The sequence below is a fragment of the Barbatula barbatula genome (genome assembly GCF_947034865.1).
Source record: "Barbatula barbatula genome assembly, chromosome: 20".
In the NCBI taxonomy this organism is placed as follows: domain Eukaryota; kingdom Metazoa; phylum Chordata; class Actinopteri; order Cypriniformes; family Nemacheilidae; genus Barbatula; species Barbatula barbatula.
The window spans coordinates 3,223,618-3,241,117 of NC_136783.1; the positions used below are offsets into that span (position 1 = coordinate 3,223,618).

The following is a 17,500-nucleotide window of genomic DNA, read 5'->3' on the forward strand; positions in this document are numbered from 1 at the left end:
TAATCTGTGGTGATGTAAAGGTGACATCAGATTATAGTTTTGGAGACTTTCTGACCCCTAGACCCAACTAACTACAATTCAACAGCTGTGATTCCTGCAGCTCAAACCATAATGACAGTGCGCTCGAACAAGATAGACACACGTCCTCTTCCAGGCTGATTCATAACAATTACAGTCGATTGGAATTTCTTAATTATTACTCTGATGGTGGAAATGGGCATTTTCAGTGTTTTTTCAATTTTTAAAGTTACTTCCTATATTGTAAAGCTTGTCAACCTTTTGCCGCACATCACAGCCGTGTTCTTTGGTCTTATCCATTGTGATAAAGGACTAAGGGAGTATGTATTACCTCATATGTGTATCCCTGTGAACAAAACCCATAGTTGAACAATTTCCCGTTACTTATCACCCGGAAAAATACTAAATATCAATGGGGTTATACTTCACATGTACACAAAATATTTTGCACATTTTAATTTATTATAAACTCTTGGGGCTTAATGCTCTTTGTTCACTTGGAAATCTGCTTTTTAACACATAAAATGGGTCTTATGTTAACTTGTTGCCTTTATTGTAGTCATGATCAGACATAGAAGTACGACCCCACAAAAATAAGAAGATTCCATTTTGGCATTATTAAAATGATGTGTATATTTTAGCCCAACACGTCACTTTCTCATCTAATAGTGTGAGTGTGAGTTACAATTGTGAAAATTTGAAAAGCAGAGACATTTTCCTCTGCCATCAACAGATATCTGAACTAGTCTGAAACTATTCTCAAAGTGAACAATAATATGATGAAGAGTAAATACACGTTAAAATCATCCATAGAATTCATAAGTGTAGATGATAATATGAAGGATTTACGTCAGCAGCTTATTAAACATTATGATGTTTTTTAACGTTGTCATTTTCACATAATGCTTTAAGACATGTTGCTCAATATGCATTTTTATTGAATTCAAAGGTACTGAAAAATATACAGTTTTTACAAAGCAAGCATGCTTTTCAATTACAATCAAATAGAAACATGTTTATTTTTGCATTCAAAGGTGTTTAATTTGTCTATTGAAACAGTCAGTGGGGGAAGAATGGGATCTTTCCTCTCTCAGAGTTAAAACAGCAGTGTTAAAATGATTAAGAAAAGCACTCTTGAAGCTGAATTAGTTTTAGAAAGAACAACGATTCTCTAAATATCTTTATTAAGAATGAGAACATGCTGTTGTTTTAGGCAGTGCACATTGCATCATCATCAACTCTTGAAGCTGGCCAGTACCAGTAACAGATGCCGTCGCTGTCCGCCAGACAGGCGTACTCCAGAAAGTGAGGAGAATGGGTATCCCACATACATTCATGATCATATTGGGGACAACATGGACTGCCAGAACACGTAGAGATCTGTGGAGATGACAGATTGACATGAGTTTGAACTGACATACAGTTTGACATTGACATGAGTTTTGTGTTTGACTGCTGTTAAAGGAATAGTTCAGCAAGACCATACAGTTTATATTCAGTTATATTTTCTTCATCCTCATGTTGCTCCAAGAGATGCAAAGTAACATTTAGAGACTGAAAGCCTCGGTCCTTGTTCACTTTCATTTGTGTTCTTCAAAAGAAGTTTTTCAGTAACATTATGACTTTTGTGTTTCCGATAAAAAAACGAGTAGTGCAGTTTTAGAACAGCAGAACCGACCAAATAATGACAGAAGTTTTATCTTTGGGTGAACTTACTGAATTAAACAAAGCTAAATGCTTTCTCTTTAATGCCTGCATGGCAGAGGTTGGCTTATTCTTGAAACTAGGCCATTTTGTTAGAAAATTTTGAATATCAAAGTCAAATTTTGTAAGGTTTTGTATGATGAATATCATTACCGTGCAGTTGCAGCCCATCTTATACGTTTGTTTGAAGTTTTCTTGTTCCGTTAAGGAGAGATCATCCCATCGATGGACAAGGTCACACAGTATCACATCGATCCCATATTTAACCTGGTGTCCTTTAAAAAAAAGTGGAAATGGTAAAATTCAAGTTTACGACAAATAATTATTTACACTCATATGCTTTGCCTCACAAGTACCACTAATTATGAAATAAAACATTGTCACGTTTTTTTATGGCACGTTTAGATTCAATGTGAGACGCAGAGGTTTACCTGAAAGCACGTATCGCCCCTTATGCAGTGTGATGCGACACGGTGATTGTGGATTTGTGTTGACGTATTTAATGTGCATTGCATTGTTAGAACCTCTCAATACCTGAAAGAGGAATTTACATTATGATGCAAACATTTTATATTGTTAGTATTTTATTGTGAATATTCTGCAAACTTGACATTTGTGATTCTCCTTCTTTTTCATTTTTCAAGATAAATATTCTGAAGATGAAAGACTAACATTATCTTGCATTCAATTTAATGGATTCTGATTCATTTGAGAAATATGGACGCTTGAAAGTGCAAGTAGATTCGCTCACCTTGATGTTTTTGATTTCATACCGAAATACGTTGTGTTGACCCTTAACAGGACCACTCTTTCCAGTTACGTCAGCTAAAATCACTGATGGAAAATAAAGAGGAATAAATGTTAGAAATGCTGTTTTATTTAAACATCCTGAACACGACTATTCAGCGCTGTGGAGTTTTCACACACTCACTAATATATTGTTAATATGAGATATTTCACTATTATTGTCCCCTTACAACATTCAACAGTGGACATTGATGTTTGCTTCTGAATCATGAACATTTCCAGCACAAACTGTCAATAGCACTTCTACACTTGCTTGTTTGGAAATGAAATACTGGTATTAAATATTCTCATGATTTATAGATAAATGACAAATCAACTGAAATAAAGCGTTTCCATCAGATAAATGTGTTCTGCAGTTTAGAAAATTTCACACAAAAAATATATTTGGAAAGTTTTGGAAATAATGTAGATGTTAGATTTGACGTACCTGTTTCAGAAGTGCAGAATTGATCTTGAGGGTGACGTGGGATACAGCGGCAGCTCTCTGCTGTCTGTATATTCAGCCCGACAGACAAGAAGATCAGCACAACACCCAACAGTGTGAAGCCCATCATGTACAGCAAAAGTCAAAGGATTGTGATTGAATTTCTCCTTTTCTCTCAATGGAAGTGGATGCACTTTATAGTTCACATGTCTGAGGGCGGGATCTGCCCCTCCTACCAAACAAACTCCTCCCACATTCTTGTGTGTTTATTAGTTAGTCCTGCATATTAAAAGATAAAATACTGCCGCTAGGCATTCGGCCCCTGTCTAATTTCTAGTTTGGGCCCCGTGCAAACGCCCCTCGGTCTGTCCACGATTGGCCAACTGCAGAGGAGAAAATATATTTGTCTAAAGATTATAGAAGTATAGTCAAAACACATGTGACAGAAAATAAAGTGTTTTCTTTTACAACCTTAAAATGCTTGGTTTTTATCAAAATTGAAAATAAAAAAAATGTATAAAGGTATGGTCAGCATCAATTTGTTTTACACATTTCTATTCACTTTTCTAGTCACAATTTCACAGAAGCACACTTTAGTCTACATGTAAAAGCAAAGGACCTAAAAACACAGGATTAATAGTCTAAAGAATGACTCTATTTCTACCAATAAATATGAAGTGATAACAACAGTTGTATTACTCTTACTTCATTTTATTCCTACAATTGTTTATTTTTGGATAATGTAATAATAATTATCAGTATTAAATCACATTGATTTTAAGACACTTTATAATTCAAAGGGAAATCACAAGACAAAAATTCCTCTAATAAATGTTAGACAACCAGCTGCTGGGTCATTATTTATCAACATTTTAGTTTTTCGGCCTTCAATTGATAAGCAGTTGATACGAGTTCTGTCCGTCACTTCTTGTGCAAGACTTTGAGTTCATCTAATGCCACATACAGAATAATGTTTTTTAAATATTAATATGGGATTCTTAATGCTCTGATTTTGAATCTTTCGGAGTAAAATGAAATACTGTATGATGCAAAGCACAATGCTTTATTATAAACTGTAATAAGTTTGCACGGAAGGAAATATAACAAGCAAATCATTTAGCAGCGCTCAAGTAAAACATTACATAAAAAATAGAAAATTATACTTATCTTTGCCATCAGTTAAAACAAATAACAGATTTATAAGAGCACAGATTGCCTGTAAGATATACACAAAATGTATTATATCTCATGTTTAATCGCTACAAAGCTGTGCGATTTAGAAGTACTTGCCCGGGTGAGGTTGAGTTGGGTGGGTGCATGAGCGCTTAGCGCCAGGTGATTGCCTGGAGCTCACATTTCCTGAAATCTCCCAAGAAATTTAAAATCTAAATGAAAGTAGCGTCATGATCGCTTTCTTAAGTATGCCTTCATGGATGTGAAGCTTTATTCAGAGGTTAACAATTGTATATATTGTTTTGATGAGGTGTAAAAACTTTACAGTGGCTGAGAAACTGTATGGTATTGTTCCAGCGTCACATTACGTTAACTGCATTAATAACAAAGCTCCACATATGCAGACGTCTTGACAAATAGATCTCGTCAATCGATGTCAAGGCACGTTGCATGCTGGGGCGGCGCCACCATTTTCGGAGGATGTTTACTAGTGATTGTTTTGTTTCACTTCGGCTCTCAGCTTGCTTTTGCGTACAGTGGTGTGAAGAGAATTAGAGCAGTGGAAAATATGAATATATCAAGTCACAAGGAACAACATTGAACTGAACTCACTAGCACAGAGGTATTCTTTTAAAGTTCCAAGAGGATTTTTGGATTTGATATCTTCCAAACGGAGATCTGGACAATATGTTTTTTGAAAATAAATAATCAATTTCACCCAGTTGGATACTCTGTATAAAAGATATGATCTTTTATCAGGCCATTTATTTTATAAATGAAGTCTAATAATTAATAATTGTAAATAAAACTGACATGATAAAACAAACAGCAAATGTAATGTAACAATTAAAATGCTATATAAAAACAAAAATAGACAGAAAACAGAGTTACTAAATAAATTAGCCTTTCCATGCCATTGTCAGCTTTTCACTTTCATACCAGAGCTACTTCAACCTTTAAATAGTTTCCTAATTAAAACGTTGTTCATTACAAAATGTGAACCTGCTTGTGAAAACCCAGCAAAAGTCATTCTTAAAATCATCCTACAGAATTTGTCAGGAACAGGTAAGGGAAGAACCCAAGCGCAGGCAGCAATGCGGGGTATCACAAAGTCCTTTAATGAATAAACAAAAACCCACAATGGGGAAAAACAGGGACCACAACTAACTTCTCAAAAAAGGTAAAACACAGCACAGTACATGGTATTCATACAATAAGTTTAAGGCTTAATAAGTGATTAAAATAACTTTAAAGTCAATAGGATACTTAATAGATACTTAAGCCAGTGAATGGGTTGATAACATTGGGGTTATGTGATCGTAATTTCTGGAGTTAGAACTCTGGCAGCTGCATTCTGAACTAACTGTAGTTTGCTTATTGATGATGCAGGACAACCATAAGTAGAGCATTACAGTTGTCAAGTCTTGAATAAGCTTCTCTGCGTCAGCAACACATAGAATATTTCGTAATTTGGCAACATTTCTAATGTGGAAAGGGTGACATTTGAGAAGTGATTCCTAAATTAGAGGTTGCTGTCTAATATAACGCCTAGATATTTTACTGCATTTGTTGGAGTAACAGTACATCCTTCAATTTGCATTTACATTTAGGCATTTGGCAGACGCTTTTATCCAAAGCATTATCCTATACATTTTACATAGGTCTCTGCAATCCCCTGGGATGGAACCCACAAACTTGCATTGTTTACGCAATGCTCTTACAACTGAGCTAAAGGAAAACAGGCTATAATCCGAAATATTCGGTTTACGTGTCTTTGGTCCGATAAGTAATATTTAGGAAATTACAAGTTGTGTCTTTGATGCACTCTGCCAATTGGGATAGCTGGGAGGAATCATCTGGTCTTGATGAGATATATAGCTAAATATCATCTGCATAGCAGTGGAAGCTAATTCCATGTTTTTTTATAATGCAGGGGCAGCATGTATATGGAGAATAGCAAGGGTCCTAGAACCGATCCCTGAGGTAATCCATAATCTACTTGCGTTAGATTTGATGATTCCCCATTTAAATGCACAAACTGATGTCTGTATGATAAGTAAGATCTGAACCATTGTAGTGCCTGTCCCTCAATACCGGTACAATCGTGCAAGCGATCTAGAAGTATGTTTAGGTCTACAGTATCCAACGCAGCACTAAGGTCAAGCAGGACTATAGTGAGCTGTTACCTTTATCTGATGCTATAAGCAGTTAGTTTGTAATTTTAACGAGCACAGTTTCAGTACTATGATGTGGTCTAAAGACTGAAATTTTTGTGTATGTCATTATTTTGTAAGAAAGAGCATAACTGAGTGGAGACTCTTTTTTCTAGTATTTTAGACAGGTAAGGGAGATTTGAAATCAGTCTATAGTTTCCTAGTTCATTGGGGTCTAAGTTCGGTTTCTTGATAAGAGGCTTAATGACGGCCATCTTAAAGGGTCCTGGGACATGGCCTAGATTAATTGACGAGTTGATAATGTTATAAATGGGCTCAATTTCAACAAGTAGTAACTCTTTTAATAATTTAGTTGGTATGGGGTATAATAAGCAAGTTGTAGGTTTAGATGTTGCAATACGTTTTATTAAATATTCCTGTTTTATTGGTGAAAAGGGCGCAAGTGGTGCTATATATTTCTCATTCTTTTTTTTTACTTCATAGGTGCGACAACTTCTAAAGTATTAGAGAAAATAGTGCCCAATTTGCTGGTCATGTCATCGAGGGATTCTGTATTTATTGGAATGGTTATTAAAGAGTCAGATCTGGCAAGCTCTTTGCGAAGGTATCTTAAGTTGTCGAGGTAATTGATCTAATCCATTGATAACGAGTTAAACGGCTGATTCCTGCAGTGCGCAGTGTACATGTTACAAGATAGTGATCGGTGACATCGTCGCTTTAAGATAAAATATCTATGTTGTTTAGATCGGCTCTGTGAGATATAATCAAGTCTAGTGTATGATTAAACCGATGAGTGGGTCCATTAATGTGTTGTATTACTCCAAAGGAGTGTAGTAGTTCTGTAAACGCCACTGCTAATGCATTGTTAGCGCTATCTACGTGGATATTAAAATCTCTGACAATTAATAGTTTATCAACGTTAACCAATAGGTCGGATAAGAAGTCTGCAAACTCATTCAGAAAATCAGCGTAAGGACCAGGGGATCTATACACAGTAGCCAATGTAAAATAAAGCAATGTTCCCCTTCAGTCGGTCTCTCGACGTTGTGAGAGACTGACTGGGGTTTGATCTTGAGAACCTACCTTCTCCGAGATAATTAATTATAAAACGCCAATGGCTTGGCGAATGGACGCGCACGCCAGTCTCCGCCCCGTGCATACGGGTATAAAGGAAGATGGCGGCGGTCATTCACTCATCCTTTGTTCTTCGGAACCTGTGTGTTTGCTGATGCTACACGCGATACTCGACTTCGAGAAAACTTTTAACCTGCTGGATTTATGACGCGGAGCAGCGGACTTCTCCTTTCGGTGGACTTCCCCTGGGCGTTTCGGCAGAAGGCATCAGACCTTAAGAGGTAAGTCCCTCCGGCTACGAGCATGTCTCGTAGCTGTATCCTTGGGTGCGACAGACTCATCCCGGAGTCTGACGGCCATGATTCCTGTGTCACTTGCTTGGGGCTCAAGCATGCTGAGGCAGGTTTCACTGATGCGGTATGTCCCGTGCGTGCGGACATAGCAATCAGGGTGTTGCGGTCACGGTGGCTACGTGCTTTTGAGCGCTGCCACCACCCCGTCTGTTTCCCAGGCGTGTTCAGCTGCCGTTTCGGCGAGGTTGACCGCTTTGGCGAGCGGCGGGGGTGATTTAGGGACGCCGATAGATGTTGCTCCGTCAGTTTCGCGCTCGCGGACCATCTATACCCCTTCACGCTCACCTGGTTCGTCCCCTACGAGCGGCAGACGGCCGTCTCATAGTGGTAAGACTTCGCATACGGATGATGACGCTATCTCTGTCGCTGCGTCGGACAGCTGCCTGCTGGCATCGGATGCGGAAGACTCCTCTGATCTCCTGTCGTCAGGCAGTCGAGCTGACGCTGAGATGTCGGCCATGCTTTCCCGGGCAGCCGCGTGCATCGGGTTGCAGGGTGTAACAACATCCTCCCCGGAACGCTCGCGGCTAGATGCGCGGTTTCGGGGGCGTGGTCAAAAGCCACGCCCCGCTCCGTTACCATTCTTCCCGGAGGTGCATGACGAGCTCGTCAAGTCCTGGAATGCGCCCCTTTCGGCGCGTTTCAGGCCGGAGGGCTCGGTGGCTGTGACTTCCCTGGTTGGTGGGGCGGCTAGAGGCTATGTTCACGTCCCCCCCGTGGAGCGTGCAGTCGCGGGCCACTTATGCCCGCAGACAGCTGCCACTTGGGGGGCTCGACCTAGACTCCCGTCCAGAGCATGTAAGCTTTCTTCGACACTCGTGTCGAAGGCTTGCAGTGCTGCTGGACGAACCGCCTCCGCTCTCCACGCCATGGCGGTCCTCCGGGTTTTTCAGGCGAAAGTCCTGAAGGATTTGGACGGCGGGAAGTCCGACCCAACTCGTATGAGTGAGCTGCGTACTGCCACAGACCTCGCGCTAAGAGCGACGAAGGCCACGGCACGTGCCCTGGGTCGGTCGATGTCCACAATGGTGGTCCAAGAGAGGCATCTGTGGCTTAGTCTTGCGCAGGTGAGCGGCGCCCAGAACGCCCGTTCTGGATGCGCCCATCTCGCAAGCAGGGCTGCTTGGTGATACCGTGGAGGACGGCAGTTCTCCGCGGTCTGGAAGCAGACTGAGGCGATCGAACAGATCCTGCCACGCCGCAACGTGCCCGCCAACAGGTCGGCATGGTCTCGGGCACAGCCTGGTTCCCAGCAGCCCTGCCCTCCCGCGGCGGCCCTCCGGTTGAGGAACCTCCCAGAGGACGACCCACCAGAGAGACCCCCGCGGTAGAGGGCATCTGTTCCCCGTTAGCAGCCCGCCAAGAGGTCCTTTAAGCGGCCCTGACGGGACGAACCAGGGGGAGATTTTACTGGGCCCGAATCCCGGCCTTTCCAACGCCGGATCGGAGAAGGATGCTGCCTGCCGCGTTCCATCGAGTCTGGGCCCTTTTCAGGGTCCGGCGCCCACATACTCTCAAAGAGACAAATCTCCCCTGGGTTTTCCTCCACAACACTCTCGTCCAGACGGTGTATTGGATGGATCGGGCCGCCGACCGCAATCTCCCCCGGACATTGCGTCAGGCCGCCTGAAGCAGGTAAACATACAGAGCCGTCAACCTCCCGGGGGGTCCCCCCTGTGCGAGGTGACCGTACTGTCAGCCACCGAACCAGCCTTCCCCGGCACGGTGAAGCAGATTGTCCCTCCGGTCCCGTTGTCGCGGTTCTTGGGCGCTTGGTAGCGCACCAGCCCGTCACACTGGATAGAGAGGACAGTCCGTCTCGGTTACTCGATCCAATTCGCCAAGCGCCCCCCCAAGTTTCGGGGCATTCTGTACACCTCGGTGCGAGGAGAGAGTGCTTCCGTGCTTCGGCAGGAGGTCGCCGCCCTTCTGGCAAAGGGTTGCGGTCGAACCCCATTTTGGATCTGCGTCGCCTGAACAAGCACCTGCACAGGCTGCCGTTCAGAATGCTGACGCAGAGACGCATCCTGGGCTTGGTACGTCACCAGGATTGGTTCGTGGCAATCGACCTGAAGGACGCGTACTTTCACGTCTCTATTCTCCCCCGACACCGGCCGTTCCTACGGTTCGCGTTCGAGGGAAGGGCGACTCAGTACAGGGTCCTGCCATTCGGTCTGGCCCTGTCTCCACGGGTTTTTTCCAAACTAGTGGAGGCTGCCTTAGCTCCTGTCAGGGAGCAAGGCGTGCGAGTGCTAAACTATCTCGACGACTGGCTTGTCTTGGCACACTCGCGAGATGTGTTGTGCACGCACAGGGACCTTGTGCTTCGGCACCTAGACCGTCTAGGCCTCCGGGTCAACCAGGAGAAGAGCAAGCTCTCCCCCGCGCAGAGCACCTCTTACCTCGGTATGGAACTAGACTCTGTCCGTATGTCAGCACGTCTCACCAACGAGCGTGCACAGCCAGTGCTGCGCTGTCTGAGGTTGATCAGTCAGAATCCCTTGACGCCGCTGAATAATTTTCAGAGGCTCCTGGGGCACATGGTGTCCTCAACGGGGGTAATCCCTCTCGGGTTGATGCACATGCGGCCGCTTCAGCACTGGCTACAGAGTCGGGTTCCATGGACGTCGTGGCACGCCAGCACCAGGCGGATTACGGTAACGCCTCAGTGCCTTCGCACTCTCTTACCCTGGTCAGACTTGACCTTTCTCAGAGCGGGGGTTCCGCTCGGACAGGTTCCGAGGCGTGCCGTGGTAACGGCAGACGCCTCCCTGCAAGGGTGGGGTGCGGTGTGCAAGTGGGCACGCAGTATCGGGTCGGTGGACGGGTCCTCGACTGCGTTGGCATATCAACTGCCTAGAGTTGCGGGCAGTCCTTCTGGCACTGAGGAGGCTCCAGCCCCTCGTGCAGGACAAACACATGCTAGTCCGGGTGGACAGCACGACTGCCGTGGCGTACATCAATCGCAAGGCGGCCTACACTCACCGCAGTTATCACAACTCGCCCGACGCCCCCTCCTTTGGAGTCAGCAGGTGAAATCCCTGCGGGCCACGTTTCTTCCGGGCAACCTGAGCCAGACAGCCGATGCGCTCTCTCGACAGTGTACTCCCCGCGGAGAGTGGCGACTCCATCCCCGTGCAGCCCGGCTCATGTGGGAAGCGGTTCGGCAGGCACAGGTGGACCTGTTGCCTCCCCGGACTCCACCCATTACCCGCTATGGTATTCCCAGACCGAGGGTCCCCTCGGCACGGATGCCCTAGCACACAGCTGGCCGCGGGACAAGCGGAAGTACGCCTTCCCCCCCAGTGAGCCTCCTTGCACAGGTCCTGTGCAAGGTCAGGGAAAAGGGGCATCAGGTTCTGGTGAGTGGCGCCATACTGCCCCAACCAGAACTGGCTCTCGGATCTGGTAGATCTGACGACGGCCCCCCCTGGCCCATTCCCCTGACGAAGGACCTTCCGTTGCAGGGGAAGGGCACGTTGTGGCACCCCAATGCAGGCCTCTGGAACCTCCATGCCTGGCCCCTGGACGGGACGAGGGCTTGCCCGTTAGCGGTCCGGGAGACTGTCTTACAGGCTAGAGCCCCGCCTCTAGGCGGTTATACGCTTATAGTGGCGCCAAATTGTCCTGGTGTTCTCCCCGGGAGGAGAACCCGCGGAGTTGCCTGATCGGATCAGGGCTGACCCGCAGGTAAGTATCCCCGTCAGCACATCCTGGTCACCAGGTTCCTCAGGAGCGCGAGAAGGCTGGATCCACCTTGGCCGCGCTCCGTACCCTCTTGGGACCCTAATGTGGTCCTACAGGGCCTTGGTACGGCCCTGGTGAGCCCCTTAGAATTGCCAATCTTCCTCAGTTGGATGAAAGATGCACTCTTTGTGGCGCTCACCTCCTTCAAGAGGGTGGGGGACCTACAGGCATTCTCTGTGTCCCAAAGGTGCCTGGAACTCGGGATCGGTAATTCTCATGTGGTCCTGAGATCCTGTCCCGACGACGTGCCCAAGCTTCCCACTACTCCCTTCCGGGACCAGGTGGTGAACCTGCAGGCGCTCCCCTCCGGAGAGGAAGACCCAACCTTTTTATGTGTTGTGTCCAGTACGCGCGCTGCGCCTCGGTCTGGACCGCACACAGAGCCGCAGAAGCTCTGAGCAGCTCTTTGTCTGTTCTGGGAGACAGCACCCGGGGGGGGCTGTCTCCAAACAGAGGTGGCGCACTGGGTACCAATCCCAGGATTGCCGTGCTCGCTGGCAGTGAGAGCCCACTCCACTCGTGGGCACTGGCAGGGCGCCTCTCTGGCAGACATTGTAGAACTGCGGGTTGGGCTACGCCCAGTACCTTCACGAGGTTTTACAATCTCCACGTGGAACCAGTTGCAGCACATGCCCTTAAACGCCGCCAACGTTTAGGGTGGGCTCCTGGTTTGGGCGTACGCCTGCGAAAGCGCCTTCTCCCCTCACCAGGTGAGACTAGTGCGCTATTGTAGCCTACCTACTTTCCCCTCTCGGGCGAAGTATAGGCATTCCATCCATCACTAAGCATTGCACTTGGTAACAGACTGAGCGGAGCCGTCTGTTAGAACCAGGTCCGTTATAGGTAGAGTCATCCCTGCTCAGGCAGACCCCTGTATTAGGACTAGTGCCCCATACGTAGTGACTCCCCACTGGGTCGTCCCGTGTGTTGAATTCCTCACTCAGGATTTCCCGATTGGTGAATCTGTGACCTCCCCGCCGGTGGTAATCCCACCTGGATTGTCCCCTATTCGGGCTAACACCTTTCCGCATGTTGTTCTCCCCGCCGGGGAGACCATGTCATGTCTCCACATGTACCTCCCCTCCGGGTAGGATGTGGCCTCCGTAACACACTCTTCTAAGAGGAGAGCAGTGTTTCCCCAGTGTTCAGCTCCGGACAGCTCCTCGCTACTCGAGCGAACGCCACTGTCCGTGAGGCCGTCAGTAGAGGCTTCTCAGTATGACCAATACTATATGACTGGAAGATTACGTCTCGCGGTAGCACTCTTGTGACTCGCTAGCCCAGTCAGGGTCGCTCCGCTAGAGGTCGTGATATCGGTGCAAGCGCTGTGGCGTTTAAGATTGATCCCCAGTCAGTCTCTCACAACGTCGAGAGACCGACTGAAGGGGAACGTCTCGGTTACGTCTGTAACCTCCGTTCCCTGATGGAGGGAACGAGACGTTGTGACTTCATGCCACAACGCTGCACCGAATCACTGCAGTGAACGGGAGTGCCCTCTCAGGTTCCTCAGTACAAAGGGTGAGTGAATGACCGCCGCCATCTTCCTTTATACCCGTATGCACGGGGCGGAGACTGGCGTGCGCGTCCATTCGCCAAGCCATTGGCGTTTTATAATTAATTATCTCGGAGAAGGTAGGTTCTCAAGATCAAACCCCAGTCAGTCTCTCACAACGTCTCTTTCCCTCCATCAGGGAACCGAGGTTACAGACGTAACCGAGACGTTTTTTTACTTCTGTTTGTAACAATTATGTTCAACGCAAGCATTCAAATTATTTAAGTTAATGCTCGGTTCTCTGAGTTACAGTAAGAAAGTCTCTAAAGATTGTTGCGACACCACCACCTCGACCAACCGGACGTGGTTCAATCATATAACAATAGCTTGGTGGGGTACACTAATTTAGACCGAAATAATCATTTGGTTTAAGCCAGGTATTGTTAGACAAAGTATCTAAAAATTGTTGGCCGTGAACATTTCATTTATAATAACAGCCTTTGAATTTAGTGATCTAATATTAAGTAGGCCGAACTTTATGAATTGGTTTTGGTTGTTTATTACACTGTCTTCAGGTTTAATCACGATCCGAATTTTTCTCTGACTTTTGCCAAAATTATTATTTTGTGGTATTATTCGGGGCACAAATACGGTCTCTATATATTTATAACAGTTGAGTGGGAGCAACACAGACCATCCAAACTTTCCCTCGTCGGTCTGATAACGGGTGACTCTATTGTCAGAAACATCTATACCAGGAATACAACTACATGGTGCTTTCCTTAAGCAACCGTCTCTGATGTGAACAGAACTTCGGTATATTCTAAAGAAGCACTAGACTGCCAATCGAAGAGAGATCTTCGTAAAAAGCAGTCAGAATTCCTAAAAAGGATTTCAGTGAACTCATTGAAACGCTACAAAATCTTAATGTTCAGTCGTTCATCAGTGGACCACTCCCAGCAGTGGGAACTAACATGTTTTCACGATTGCTTGGGCTAAATACATGGCTACAAAGAACTTGTGGTATAAAAGAAGTCAACTTCATCAACAACTTTTTTTCTAGGGTCACAGACAAATTTTCAAACCATATGGCCTCCACCCAAACAAACTTGGTGCAAGACTACTAAAGGACAATATCAACCTTCAGCATCCTTGAGTAGAGTGTGCAAATCCAAAAAATGGTACTCCCAGACAAAGTATGAGTTACTAAGGACTTCGCATCAGTTTCCGAGTCGTCATGTGCTTGACCCTACGAGGACATTGATAACGCCACACAGCCAAAACAAGCACTGCTCACAGACAACATCCTGGCTGAGCCTTATGCATCAAGATCATTACAGACCAGCTGTGATGAAATAGATCAGCTCCAAGACTCAGCAAAAAAAAGACGACCTTCTGGGAAACCGCCAAAGAAGTCAGGTAAACATACAGTAATTCAGCCACAGGAGTCATAGCCGCTCTCACCAGGCACATTATCCCTCTCTCCAGCATCTCCACTTGGAGATGGAGGAACTAGTGTATGCTGGAACAAAACTCTAACCACTCTTTCACTTAAAGGCCCCAGACATCAACCATTAAACGGCGGGCCCTACAACACCCAAAGCTTGTGGTCCAAACTCACCATCCTCATCGCCATGGCCAAAACCCTCCTACATCTGCTGGTGAACCAAAAACAACTGATAACAGCTCCCAGTGTCGGGTCCCCGCTACGATAGTAGCAACATTGACAAATGTTTACAGAACAAACGGGAACCCAGTGTGCCTGTAGTTTTCTTTCTGTTTTATTACATGATAGAAAGTTGAAGGCCATCTCAAGCCGTACAGCTAACCCATCAAATCTGCAACCTATGAGGCTTCAAACTAAGATTTCGGGACAAAAATATATGACATCAAATTAGCATTTCTAAACATTCACTCACTAAAAAACTAATCATTACTGATCAATTAATTAACAATGAAAACAACTTGGATTTGATGTTTTTAAATGAAACATGGCTAGAAAACCAGCTGTAGTGCAAAAGTCTTCAATGAAACAGCCCCGCTCCTAACTTTACTTTCTTGAGTGTCTGCATAGCAATTAAGAGAGGTGGAGGTGTAGCTGCTCTATTTAAAGATGCCTATTAATGCATGCACCCCCGCACAGTGCATCTCATTTGGGTGCAGTTCGGGCATGCACAGATGGACCTGTTTGCCTCCCTGTAGACCTCCCATTGCCCGCTATGGTACTTCCGGTTTGGGGTTCTCGATTCACGGTTCTCGACTCAAGAATCGGTTGCATCGTCTTTGGGGTCATCAGTACACTGACTGAACCGAGAGCTGTGTCTTGGGGACACGTCCGATTTATTGACCGGTTCAACTGATGAGCTCATAATAAAGCGCAATAAGCATGTTAGTCAAATATTTTGTAAAAATATCAAAAACTGTGATTAAGTACTGTCTTATCCCTCTATTAGGACGTGTTTGGCTCAACTACATATAGGCTAGTTTTTTAAATAACTCAAGTAAGCTATTTTTTAAATATGAATGTATTTGTGTTTTTTAATAGAATGTGTTGGTCGGGATTCTGTTAGGTTATATTTTTATAATTGATATTATTTTATGATCTTGTTCAAGGCTGTTGAACCACAATAACTGAGATGCTATGTTTCATAGGAAAGGGAATGGTTTATGAATAACCTGTACTGTAACAATTATAGTTAATGTAGGGTGACCATATGAGCCATTTCTCCTGGACATGTACTTGCCAGGATTCGGACGCGTCCAGGGGAAATTGCTCTTACATTTGAACAAAGAAAAATTGCAAAAGAAAGTGCACTTACACATTGTAGTCAGCTCTTAATGTAACACATTAAATTGAACAGGTATTATACCTGTATTATTAAAAGACAAATGTTATTGTGCAATCACAAAAAAGTGCAAAATAGCTTTAAAAAGTGACAAAGACATGGTCAGCAGCTTGACCTTCTTTATGAGGGTAGGTTTGCATTCAGAAAAACAATCTGCCTAACTTTGTTAGGACTCAGTCTGTTTCGTCTTTCTGAGATAAGCTGGCCTGTTTTTGAAAATACTCTCTCTGAAGGTACAGATGTAGCTACTATGCACAGTCTCCTTTATAATAGCAATTAACCCTTCATATACTGCTTGCCTTGCTTTCCACCAGGCCATTGGGTCTTCTGCTCTTGGAATCAGGGTTTCTGAAAGATAGCCTCTCATTTCTGCCACTGAAGTAGATGTTGGGTTTGTGATGCATCAGCTCTTTCATCAAAATCCTCCCAGATTGAAGATTGCTGTTCGGATACGGGAGGGCCTGGAGCAGGAGAGGTGCGCTCAGCTTGAGCTTGCTCACAAGTTCTGGACAAAACCTTTGCAACAGCTTTACTTATGTTTTTGAATGCTTCATCTGCTGCAAAGGCCCATTGTTTAAATCTGAGATCGAGCAGGCTAGCCTCGGAAAGCAGACGAAAATGCTCTATGTTGTGGAAGCGGTTTTTTGTGAGTCCATCAATGCCATAACTGGGGCGTGTTTAGACCCAGCACCCCGCAATCGCTGGACAACTTTTGCAATCCCCTTACCATCAAAATGACATTGGATGCAGTCACAAATCTGTTTTAATAAAAGGACACAAGAACCAATTAAGATCACATTAATTGTTTGATGTATAGCACATAAGTATAAAGCAGGTTGGTTAAAATTAGTCACTTACACGATATTACACTTAAAATATTTCACCAGTTATATGTTAAATTAATTTTACATACCTTTCAGCACTCATTTCTACAGTTACTTCTTCAAAGGGATTTAAAGTCCCACTCATCAAGTGTCAGGGTTGGAAGGCTTCACTTTTGCCACTGTCCCCTGGATGTGTTTCAAACTTTCCCTTACAATCAGATTCAACGTGTGGGCAAAGCATGATATATGCTTCCATTCAGTTTTCCGAATAGCTGCTTTTACATGGCTGGCATTGTCAGTGACACAAGAAACAATTTTGTTTGTGATTCCCACGCTCATAACTAATCTTTTAAAGCTCACATGCCAGGCTGTCAGCAGTATGTCTGTATGTAAATGAGAAGCAGTCTAGAAGAAATTATGAAAGTAAATGTTAAACAATAAATTTATAAACATAAACAATCAGACAAATACCAAAACATAGTGGAACTTTTCATCATCTTATAAATTCTTCTCAGCTTTCTTCATTTCATCAACGATAGTCTGCCTTAAATGTTCAAGGGTAGAGGGATTCTCTCCCTGGGGAAAGTTCAGCAGAAAGTTTATTTCTGCTTGTTTGGGTCTTTTGATATTTGAATGTGAAGATTCATTGTCAGGATTAATTCTGCTTTTTTTCTGCATTTACAGTGATCTCTGTACATCCAGCCCTTCTCATCTTGCTCCTATAGTTTAAGTAGTGGAGAAAATCAAATGCAAAATGAGACAGGTGAGTGTGATGAGCACTTATGGAATGGGGTGCAGGTGTGATCGCAGAATGAGTGGAACTTACAACCTAAGACAAACACAAAAGAAAGGCTGATGATCAAA

At 44.6% G+C, this 17,500-nt stretch overlaps 1 protein-coding gene across 1 annotated transcript; it reads right to left on the reverse strand.

Moving 5' to 3' along the window:
• Window positions 1–556: 556 nt before the first annotated feature.
• LOC306909458 (metalloproteinase inhibitor 3-like) lies at window positions 557–3,259 on the reverse strand. Its single transcript, XM_079483167.1, has 5 exons — window positions 2,957–3,259; window positions 2,474–2,556; window positions 2,154–2,256; window positions 1,876–1,997; window positions 557–1,398 (listed from the first exon to the last, which is right to left on the reverse strand). Exons 1-5 carry the CDS (start codon window positions 3,081–3,083, stop codon window positions 1,228–1,230), a joined length of 606 nt encoding a protein of 201 aa, XP_079339293.1. The 5' UTR covers window positions 3,084–3,259; the 3' UTR covers window positions 557–1,227.
• Window positions 3,260–17,500: the final 14,241 nt, after the last annotated feature.

What these genes read in the sequence shown, in the direction of transcription:
- LOC306909458 (XM_079483167.1), bottom strand. Translation starts at nt 3,083, where the DNA reads ATGATGGGCTTCACACTGTTGGGTGTTGTGCTGATCTTCTTGTCTGTC. An exon ending in ATTCTGCACTTCTGAAACAG is followed by an intron (nt 2,557 to 2,956) that starts GTACGTCAAATC and finishes ATTTTCCATCAG; the next exon opens with TGATTTTAGCTGACGTAACT. An exon ending in AGATGGGCTGCAACTGCACG is followed by an intron (nt 1,399 to 1,875) that starts GTAATGATATTC and finishes TCATCTCCACAG; the next exon opens with ATCTCTACGTGTTCTGGCAG.